Source organism: Tachypleus tridentatus, chromosome 8 (assembly GCF_004210375.1).
Source record: "Tachypleus tridentatus isolate NWPU-2018 chromosome 8, ASM421037v1, whole genome shotgun sequence".
NCBI lineage: Eukaryota > Metazoa > Arthropoda > Merostomata > Xiphosura > Limulidae > Tachypleus > Tachypleus tridentatus.
Window position 1 is genome coordinate 95,810,709 of NC_134832.1, and position 12,178 is coordinate 95,822,886.

The 12,178-nt window shown below is 33.8% G+C and overlaps 1 protein-coding gene across 7 annotated transcripts in view; it reads right to left on the reverse strand.

The window, feature by feature from the left end:
- Positions 1-12,178, reverse strand: part of LOC143222993 (BLOC-2 complex member HPS3) — a 99,263-nt gene that overhangs the window by 85,831 nt on the left and 1,254 nt on the right. For all 7 annotated transcript variants that reach the window (XR_013012605.1, XR_013012603.1, XR_013012604.1 and 4 more), the window contains exons 2-3: positions 8,365-8,651; positions 3,039-3,938 (exon numbers count right to left, since the gene is read on the reverse strand). Coding sequence is in view for 4 of the 7 variants with exons in the window: in XM_076450326.1 (XP_076306441.1) it covers positions 3,039-3,938; positions 8,365-8,614 (1,150 nt within the window). In the remaining 3 variants the exon portion in view is untranslated. The remainder of the gene's footprint in view (positions 1-3,038; positions 3,939-8,364; positions 8,652-12,178) is intronic.

Genomic DNA, 12,178 nt, shown 5'->3' on the forward strand with positions numbered 1-12,178 from the left:
AAATGGAAGCACCAATTTACAACAGGGTGGAGGGAGGATGGGAAGTGTCAGTGGAGGTAAGTACCTTTTGGACAGATACATTTAATGTAGAAAAATTATAACTTCCAATACAGTACATTACCTCAACTCCATAAATAGTCAGAATCCAACATTGAATCTGTAGAAGGACCACTGTGAGAAAAAAATGAAGCATTCTTCAAAACTCTCTAAAGAACACCCATAAGAGTAGATTCTCACAACAGAGGATTATACCCAGAACCAAGCACCACATCTGTACCACGTATACTCTTCACCCAGTGTGGAATCAAGTGTTGCAGTGCAGGTATGGGCTGAAAAAACAACAAAAAGACAAACATCCACATGGAAGAAAAGAACAGTTAGATAAATATTCTAACCACTATATAACAAATCTCAACCTCATACAGTACTGGAAACTAAAAGGATGTTTCCCTAGGTGTAGAGTAGCTGGGCTGCAAAAAACTACGTACATCAAGTCAATTGCATCCAAAAATCAACTTTGGAAACTGATATCCATGCAGTGGTAAGATAAAAGTTATATCATTGGTACATCAACTACAATTTAAAAGCCAACAGAAACCAACATCCAGGTGGAGGTAGGAAAGAGGATCATACCATCTTCACCTCAAATTCAGTAGAATGAAGGAGATCTCATACCCATCACTCTCTGAATGTGACACATTATCACAAAGTGATAAAATGTTAGACAACTTGGGAAACTTGGACAATCAGCATAAGAAAGATGTCTTGGTAATGAAAATGAACTTGCTCAAAACCATCCAACAAGAACTGTCCCCAGTGCAATAACGTCCTTGGTATATGACATCAAGGAATAGCATAAGAGGAAGAACTACATTACTCTTATGTGTTCAACCCTGTGACCCACAACAAGAGTGGAGGGAACAGGAATTTATAACTGAGTGAGGGAGAAATCTATAAGACATACGTGAGAACTTACGTTATTTGGTTCAGCTTTGAATACAAAACCTAGCTACTGGGGACCAACATCCAAGTGAGGACAGGATCACAATCAAACGAGCAAATTGTATCTTAACAGCTCACTCTGAATATACAACATATCCTCAGATAAACCTGTACAGAGATGGAGCATCAGATAAGAGGGCATTTTCTCATCTGTCCAACAACACCATTCCCCCACTTTCAACTGAATGATGGTTGCTTTCATGATCCACCACCCCAGTGACTTGGAACTTGATAGTTGTAAGAGCTCCCAAACTCCACTGGAAGAATGGGGGTGGAGAAATTAGGGTACAAAGTCCAGAGGAATGCCAATACTGGAGACAGTGCAATGGGTGGCCATAGAAACTATAATTTCAAAAGCATACCATATCTGGATTATTCATTTGAAGGCATGCCAAAGCTTGGCAACTATCTTTATTTGATTTACCAAGGAAGTCCATGGGAGAGCACTGTCCAGAATGGGTATATTAATAAAGCCAATATATCACAAAGAAAAATCTACAAGCAATCTTATGGAACACCTCACCTCAGCAGTGAGCATTTTATGGCTATGGAAATTAGAAAAATGCATTCAACATGGCTTAAGAGTGCATATTTGACAACTTAAGCATACATGATCAGGCACCACTTGCCACAGAGCAGGAACTATACAGTTAAAAAAAAAAGGGGGTCCCTGAAAAATAACATTTTATATATACACACACACAATAATTTACCCAGTCACAGTCTCAACATAGTGTAAAGAATGGCTACATCCTGAAGATGATAACTTGAAGTTGAAAACACAGCAATCCAATACAGATTGTGAGATATGAATGTATGTGGGGTATTCCACATTACCAGTTAAGGAATTTCTCTAAGGAGCAACAGAGATGAGATGCCAGGGAAAAGGTAAAAAGTGTCTGATCAGATAAGAAGACAACTAGAATAAATTATATCAAGAAAAATATAAAGAAGAATAAGCCAACAGAATTAAAAGCTAAACCCAACTGGTCATGTTAGAAAGAGAAAGGTCATAAACAGCAGATGTCTGCCAAGGAATAAATAAGCAGGAATAAACACTAAGGAAGGAAGCCACGTGGGCAATATAAGAATGAATACCACAAAAAGGCCATAGCAGCCTATCCAACCATGAATAATAGTGGGAAGTGTATGGCAGTGAAAACACTGAGAAGTAGGACCTACCCTCCCAAGCTACCAAAGTCTGGGGAAATAAAGATCAATCCAGATAAAGGAGAATATGTGTGAAATGATATAAAGTACATGAAATGTGGATGGCAAATACATCTTACTAGCGATATCCACAGGCTAAGAGGAGAAAAAAAAAAGCATGTTCAAAAGGAATAAAGAAAATGGAACAAGATCAGGAGAAGTTTGATTCATATAACAATCAATCTCACAGTGGTTGATAACCATAGCTAACAATTCACCTCCACCAGTAGCCTATGTGAGTGTGGTAGTAAAAAATATTACCTCTAAAGTAGCAACTTAAACTTCAAAATTCATTGTGTAACAATGAAAAACTGAGAAAATACATTATCCAAAAAGTTGTTAACCTTTGAAAAAACAAGAAAAATACAGAAAACATATTCACTTTGGAATAACATAAAAAAGTCAGGAAGTTGAACAAGAAACACTACTGACAAGCACTAAAAAAATGAATTAACACATAAGTACTGCCAAACAAGAAGATACAGCTCAGTAGAACTGAATAGAGGGAGTCACATGCATCAGGAGAGTATGTTGCACTCTTACTAGTGGAGGGTTGTCACATGATAATGTACATGTGAGGGGCAGTTGAAACACTTGGCTTAAGGCACATGGCAGCTCCAGGTTTCTGGCATATAAAAAACAATTGCAAATATTGGGCAGCACTGAATGAGAATAGCTTTTATGCCATATCAGGAACATTAAACATGTAAATGTAAGGTACACTGACCTTTATTGGAAAACTTCAGAACTCTTCCACAAAAATGTATTCAACGATGTATGTAGTTATTTAATGTTGTATAAAATGCACAAACTTACGAAAAACCTACCTGCACCATAAAATGGCAGCAAGTGCAGAGCTGAAAGCCCACCATGTTCTTCAACATGTGCAAAGTGACGATACAAAAGAGTAATAACCTCTGATTTTGTAATATTTGAGAAGTTCCAATGTTCAAGTTTCGAATTCAGATTAACTTTTACTGGACAACCAAGAGTATTCTTGCTTGGCCCTTTAATTTCTTCAATTTTTAAATAGCTCTCTTCAGAAGAATTTGCCACTTCAATGCTTTGGAATTTTATAGTTATAGGGAAAGAATTAAGATGTATTACTCTTTTTAGTTTATTCTCATATTCTCGGCTTGATAATGAGCTGCTGTCACAAGAATCAAAGTGCCATTCAACAAAATTTTCATCAACAGTGATATCAGGTTCGTCTGTTAGGTCTGTTTCATACAGGTCTGCATTAAAATCTGGAACTTCTTGTGCTATATGCTCAACTTGGTAAGACTGCTCATCTTTATCTAGCAAGACTTTTAACACTTGCACCTGACTTAGACTCATAGCAGCAATAATGTCTTCACAAATTGCCACTTCTCTTGGAGCAAAATTTATTTCCAACTCCATTAAGAGCTCAAAATCACTAAATTTTAACTTAGAAACATCATGAACTTTTGGTCTAAAACTATAGATTCTCACAAGTTTATAAAGACCAACAGCTAAAGTTCCAGTTCGTTTGCAGCAAGCAATACATGTTGCATGTTCATTAAGTGGTAATTCAATCATTTCCAACTGTCCACTACCTGAATGTGTACTTGGTGTAACACATCCTGCTATTCTTACCCTCAGAGGCTGGCCTTTCATGTCAATCCACCAATTTAAGTAAATACGAACATAAGTCAAAGTTTTTGACCAACGATTTGACTTCTTCTCCAGAGTTGCCACATAGTTTCCTAAAAGAAATTATTTAAAAATTAATGAAGCAAGTTGAAATTAAGAAACAAGAAGATTATTATACCTTTAGTTTGATATTATTCATTAACCTTCAATCTTGTATATATATATAAAAGTTAACAGTGTTATAAAACAAAAGAAAATCTCAAAACATGGCAAATTATAGTGGGCAGAACCAAAAACTGATGAATGTTCAGAGTAAGAGACCACATGTGAACTCCTTCATCAGTAACTTATCTAAAGGACAAGAGCTTGAAATGTAATATGAAGAGCGAAATATGAAGTCTTTCAAATTTTTTTGTTTATAAAAGAATCTGCACTTTTCCAAATATCATGAAAAAGTGGAAGAAATAAAGATTCAAGCACTGAATCACATTGCATAACACCAGATATGAAAAAAATGAGGTCAGAAGTTTCTTCTTCAGAATTAAACCCAGCAAACAAATCCTGTTATGTTGACAGTGAAGTGAATAAAGCTGAGTAAAAGGTAAATTTTGTTCATAATTATAAGAACATCTACACAAATGTGACACACCAGAAACATCAGCAAAACATGCACCATCAATGAAGATATATTACTTTTGAAATTGTTGGAGGTATTTGAATAAGAATTAACACTGACTTCCAGCTTCATTCTAGTAAAAGTTAAATGCACAGCTGTCAATAAAAATATCTGGATTAGAGTGGAATAGCAAAAATTGTACACATCCTCTTGACATAAACATAATAAGTCACATGGAAGGTGGGAAAATGGAAAAGTATAGACAAGTTTCTGCATATTTTGCATTGTGTAAAAGGTATTCAGGACTTGCCACATTTGTTGATAGCATGAGAGTAACTGAAAAAAGGTTTTTCGTATTTCAAATGAAAGTCTGCTTCTTTTCACCTTAAATTCAATAATGTAACAGTAAAAAAACTGGAATGTTAAAATTGTTCTTACCTGCAAGCGTATATCAAATAAATAACTTTCTGCACAACAAACAGCTATTACAATGAAATTTAAACCCACACCAATGGAACAATACCTTTGATGTTTATGCCCTTTTCAGTCCAGTGTTTGTTAGAGTGGAGAGAACATGTGAAATATTAAAACTGGTAGCCATGCAAATCTGGTGTTGTTCCCTTATGTGCATTTGAACTTCACTATAAATTATTTTACATGGTATTGCTTGTTCACCTATTATAAAAAGAGCTATTATCTTGAAGACTGTTTTGAATGATTTTTGTGCGTGCTATAACCCCAACAGGTGTAATAATATATTGTACCAGCCTATTATGTAATAATCATTCAATTACAGTCCTCTGCCAAATTAAAATTTAACATTCAGTTTATTTTCATAACTGAAACAGTGTTCATGGGAATTCATAACATTGTGTGGATTACTGATATAATTCAATTATAAAATTATAAATGCTTCAGTATAAGTTGGCTAAATCTGGTAAATAAGTATAAAATATCTTAGCTTTATTAAATATTAATTTCTACTTTAATAATTTTTCCATTACATAAATCCAAATAATAAAAATTCAAATTGACTTATAAATTCAACAGTGAAAGAGAATATTTGAAACAGAGACTGAAATATTACACTCTATCACAAAATAAAAAGAATAAAGTTCCATGTGTACATCCCAGAAATGTGAATATCAAGTTCATATGTGAATTAGATGTTGGGAGTTGAGAAAGGTAGGTAGGTATTCAATGTTTACTGGCACAAAGCTAGAAGGCTATCTGTGCCACACAAGATGTAGTACAGTATAGGCATATGGCAATTAAGGTAATATGTAAAATTAGGATCTGCCAGGAAGACTGAAGCAAGAAGTACACCCTTGCTGTCAGTCACCTGAAGTTGGCTTTTCCAGTCCTGAGTTCAAGTCAAAAGAAAAATTGAAATGTCTAAAAGAAATCATGCTAAAACACTATACAGTCCGATAAAAAAAACTTAAATTAAGTGTAAAACACTTAATAGCTCTTAAAAATGTAAAAACATGCATAAAGGGGCAGTATCAGCTATAACATAGGCCAAAGTCAAGGGCAAACCTGCCTTACAAATATCTTTAAAATGGTGTCATCGTTCTGGATTGTAATGACAGCATGATAATAAAATGTGGATGATTGTGATCTGAGTGCCACATAGACCACACATTGGTGCAGCAATATCAGATAAAAGGAAGTGGTGGGTTAAAAAACTGTGACCAATGCGTAGCCTTGCCAAAACAATCTCCTCTCTAAGATCATTGCTGAAGCAGGAGGACCAAAGATCTAGAGAAGGTTTGATTTGAAAAAGCTTGTTATTGTGTTGCACATTCCAGGTTGCCTGCCATCTGGTGTACAGTCTGGATTTGATAACTGGACCATAGTCCATGTATGGAATGGGAACTAGGATGATACATCCAGAACAGACAGATGTTGCTGCTCTGTCGGCCAGCTCATTCCCACAAATACCAACATGACCTGGTATCCAAAAGAATTGGACGTAGACAGATGAGAGAGAAAGATGAGCCAGTTTGTTTTTGATATTGATGAGAAGAGGGTGGAGACTATCATGGTATGATTCCAGGGCCAATAAATAGCTGAGTGAGTCCATATATATATTGTACAATTTGTATATTGCATTATTTCAATATGATTTAGGGCAAGAGAGATGGCATACAATTTGGCAGTGAAAACAGAAACAGTAGGGGGGAGTCTGTGTGCCACAATTGAACTGTCACAAACCATGACTGAGCCCACTAAGTCACCTGAGTTAGAACCATCTGTATATATAGGAATGGATGGATCATATGAAAGATGTTCAGCAAAGAAAGAGCAATATTTCCAATCAGGTGTATCTGCTTTCCTCATATGACTCAAAACTAAGTTACAATTGGGGACAGTAATTTGCCATGGTGGAATAGGCTGATTTGAAGAAACTGCAATGTTATTCAAGGATAAATCCAATTCTTCTAATTGTGCCTGGATATGGAGACTAAATGGATCAATGGCAGATTTTCTGTTAGTAAAAAGTGTGGTCCACTGTGGTTGGAAAACATAACCCCAGATAAAATGCTGTGGTAAGGATCAAAGTTTGGAAGCATACATTAGAGACAGTTGCAAATGGCGAACATACAGAGGGGATTCATGAGATTCCACATTCAGAATTTGCATGGGAGAACTTTGCCTCAAGGATGACAGGAAATACAACATCATCAAGATGGAGTTCTGGATCTGGGTGGATTCCCTGTTTGCAACAGAAATGTATACAAACGGTTTTAAAGAGTGAAAGTTTAAAACCATTTGCTGTGGTTCACTTCAGTATCTGATTGATTGCAGTTTGTAGCTGCCATTCAATAAACCTCATGTTTGATGACTGACATGAGATGTGAAAGTCATCAACAAAAAGACCATTTGCAACTGTAAGGGGTAGCTGTTCACTGATGGCATTAATCTGAATAATGAAAAGTGTGACACTCAGAATACAGTCCTGACGGACTCCTAGTTCCTGTGGGAAAAAATGAGAAAGTGTTGAGCCCACACAAACTTGGAATCAGAAGGTCATTAAAAATGCTTAATAAAGAGTGGCAAATTGCCATGCAATCTGTATGAGTGAAAGCCTCGCAAGATGCCATATCTCCCCAGTTGTACCATAAACTTTCTCTAAATAATAATAATAAAAAAATAGAAACAAGATGTTGTTACTTCAAAAAGGCTTCTCTAACTGATGTTTCAAGGTGGATTAAGTGGTCTATCATGAAACCACTTCATTAAGAACTGCTTGATGAAATGTGGTAAGTTTCCATGCAATCCATTCGAGTGGAGGTCTCGTAAGAGGCCATATCGCCATGTTGTATCATAAGCTTTTTCTAAATAAAAAAACAGTAACAAGATGTTGTTTTAAAAAGGCTTCTCTGATTATTGTTTCAAGGAGAAACAGTAGAGTAGGTGAGAGGAGGTTGTTTGATTCAAGTTACCAAACGAGGTGGGCATTGATTGTCATCTCTAAATCTCACTGAGGCAACTTGTCAAAGCAATTTGATGGTAATTCTAGAAACTTCTTGCCCTCTTCCACAAATCTAAAACCTTTCCTCTTTAATGACATCACTTATGACCAGATGGCTAATATTTTCCTGAGTAAACATGCATGAGTCACATTTCTAAATTCCCTTCTTAACTCCCAATATCTGGTTCACATATGAACTTGATATTCACATTTCTGTGGTTTAAACTCAGGATTTTTTTCCATTATTTTGTGACAGTGAGTAATGGCTTCAGCCTCTGAAGTCATGTAGCAATGATTTAAGCAGCAGATAATATTAAATATCTGGAAGTGAAGGCACTACAACATTAAATCCAAGAACGTGTTAACTGGTGTTACAAATAGACATTACTGTATATCTTATTTGTATTGTGCAAAAACATACAGAATAAGCTTAAAAACAACTTACCTGCATCACAGTAAATTAACTGTTTTACTTGGTCAACAGTTGGAAAGACATGTAACAATCGTCCTCTTAAATTTAGGTCTCGAACTTCTACACTATGTTGTACAGTGGCTACTAACAGTTTTTCCTGGGCAGCACAAAGTGCAAGAGGTTCATGCACTGACATAAAAACATCTTGGGAATCAAAGTGGTGGCATGATATAACTCGTACCATTCCAGCAAAGACCCCAACTCTCTCTTCTGTAGGTTTCATTGGAAATTATAGTAGATACACGTGGAAACGTTACTTACTGAAAAGATTTTAAGAAAAGCTAAAGCAAATATGTCCCACATTAAATATTTACTTCAATCAACATCTCTAGAATTCTTTTAAACTGAGAGACATGTGAATCTAAACTTTATAATAGAATAAGAATAGAAAATTAAAAAAAAAAGAGTTCTTGAAGTCATTTAAGAAGCTTTCCTTTACTAAGTAGTCATAGAACCAACCATTTCAGATTTACTGTAAACCATTAATGAAGATATAGTTGCAAGACTTGAAATAAGGGAATATTTGGGTACCAATGGCCATTGCAATAACTAGAACTATTATGATGCTACATTTAAGAGTGGAAGGACTGACAGATTAGGAAATTCTTTTTGATTCTATAACTGGTGGTATATGACATTGGGATGTATGTCTCAAAAGGTCAAATCTGATTACAAAGAAATACACTGAAGATAATGCAAATCAAAGTTCTAAATGAAAACAGTCCTAAAATTAAGGAAATAAAGGGAATGGAACATAGACAATGTCTTACCAGGTTTTGTGAGAAAAGGACAAATATTTTTTCACTCTACTTTTTATTTATTTTTTATTACTTTTTTGAAAAAAATCTTAAAAGTTTGCATTTTTAATTTCATGTTTGTTTCCAAGTGAGAATCTAATCAGGTAGGTAATTTTATAATTATACCTTGTAATTTTCAAGATAAGAAACTTCACATTGTTGCAAAATAATTGGTACTATAATTTTATAATTATACCTTGTAGTTTTCAGATGAGAAACTTCACATTGTTGCAAAATAATTGGTACTATAATTTTATAATTATACCTTGTAGTTTTCAAGATGAGAAACTTCACATTGTTGCAAAATAATTGGTACTATAATTTTATAATTATACCTTGTAGTTTTCAAGATGAGAAACTTCACATTGTTGCAAAATAATTGGTACTATAATTTTATAATTATGCCTTGTAGTTTTCAAGATGAGAAACTTCACATTGTTGCAAAATAATTGGCACTATAATTTTATAATTATACCTTGAGTTTTCAGATGAGAAACTTCACAATGTTGCAAATTAAATGGTCCTTTGTTGTATAAAATTGGTGACTCATAAGAATGAAATAGTTTTATTTCAATAAAATAATTGTCAAACACATTTTTCAGTTGAATACAAGACTATAGATTTTTAAAAAATGACTGGAAAATACAAGACATAAAAAACAGTTTTGTTCGAACACAAATTAAAAATAATATATTATGGTTCAATTTGTGTAAAGAAAAACTTTGAGCAATTTCCACACGAAACATTTTTTCCAAAAATCTTATTGAATATTTGTAAAAATTAGAGAAATTTTGATGGTCAACTTCATCTGATTATCACATTCAACTCTTATAATTTTTCACAAAATATGCATCTTATGTTTATCAAAGTAATGCCAAATTTTTGCAAAACTTCACTTATGAATAGGAATGCAACATCAAAAGTACGTTGTTTTAAAGCAAGAATCAGTGATCATGGAGGTAAAACATTGTCCTGGATCATAGTAAACACCAATGATTCCTTTGTGCTACATTCCTACATTACAAGAATAAAGAGACACAAATTTAATATTTCAAAAAGGCATAATAATCTCAAGTTAAATTTTATTTATCTAAAATGTGACAACCTTGTGAAATACATTGCTGTCAGTGGAGGCCAAGATTTTAAGAGTCATTGTTTTAAAAATAAAACTGTATTAAGTGTTATCTTGTCTTCTTAATACAGCACAAAGAAATTAGAAGTCTTAATTCCATTATAGCCTCCAGATGATACTCTTGTGAATCTCATGAAGATCAACTTTTGCCTTTCATTTTTCATGAAAAAAAGAATTTTTCTTCACCTATTCCTGTAAGATAACTGTTCTATCCCTGGATTTTCCTCCTTACCACCCTACTCTGAACTCTTTTCAATAAGTCATTATCCATTCTTAAAATAGAAGACTCAAAATTGTACGTACTATTTCACATTAGACCTAACTAATAATTTGCATAAAAAATGTTGACTTATATTACAAGTTGTAACCAATGTCCATAAGTAGATCCTAAAATTAAATTATTTTGGTGCTTGAACTACTTATCACTATGCCATGATCCTCTTTTTTTAGTCATGCAACTATATTTTAATTTTACCCAAATTATGATAACACAAATGTGTTATGTACTTACTAACTAATCAATGTCATTTCTTTCATACTTCAAAATCCTCAATAAAGCTAAATGCCAATTTAATACCATCAGGAAGCATTCCTTCATTAATAAAAACTTTTTCCTTTACCCCATCCAACAACCTATGACAATGGAATTAACAATTCCAAATGACAGAAAATGGCCATTATTCTCTTCAAACTTTCCTTTTGTCACCTGAATAATGAAATTTAGAAATTAACATATTTTCTATGTAAAAATGGGCAAATTTGCACATTTTCATTTACATAAAGTCTGAATAAAACAACATATGAATCAAGATTTACATGTATTTATTCTAAAGTTATACAAAAATGAACAAAAATGTTTACAAGTGAGTAGTTTTTCGAGATTTGCAATGTAATGTAAATTATTTTCACGGATCTGCCCCTAAATATAGTCTCCCATCATGTTTTCATTATACACTCCCAGGTTACAAAGGCAAAGTATGAAGAGAAAAATAGGTCTTTTCCATTTACTTTAGGCAGAAGCAATTGGAAAATAACACTTTCTGCCCAGGAACAAAAGTAAAAATTTTGTAACAAAGTGTTATTTAACCAAGTCCCTTGTCTGTAATTCTACAAATCTTCCAACACATCTGTCAGCTTCAACCTCTTAAAGCATTTATCTCTCATTTGCTACTTTATGTCTATAGTAAGCCAAATAGTTTGATCTTTGCTGCTATCATTTTTTGCAAGAACTTTCCTATCTTGAAATAAAACAATTTAGTTTTAAAAATTTCTCATACCTATCACACCCTTTAACTCATTGTTCCAATTCATTAATGATAAATCCATTTGTATGGCATGAAAATTGGCTTTCAAATGAAAAGAGATTCATCTCAACTGGTAGCAAAACAACAAATCTAATTACACAATTATTATTCTTCCCCACATTTTCCCTTATTTCAACTTTTGTAACCACATCCTTATTAGTGATCAGCATTAAACAGGAAACAGCATTTCCTGAACCACTCAAAGATCCCTCTCTCCCTCACTATTTAAAACCACACAATTACAATAATTGTGCCTAAACTTAAAGTCTCCAATTATTATTGCATCAATATTGTTATGAGTAGCAACCCTCATCTGATTATATAAATTATCATTAACCTCTTCCACCCAATTAGGTAGCCAATAAATATTGTAACCCATTTATATTTAACCTGCTAACTTCTAGTACTCTATCTTCAACCAAAACTGGCAGCAGTTTATCCCTCATTAAAAAATTACCTAACTCACTACTTTTTAAAGTTTGTCTCTTATTACTCGGTATCACTGTTACTGTTAAGCAACTTACAATCCTGAAATCTTAAAAATTCTACGTTAC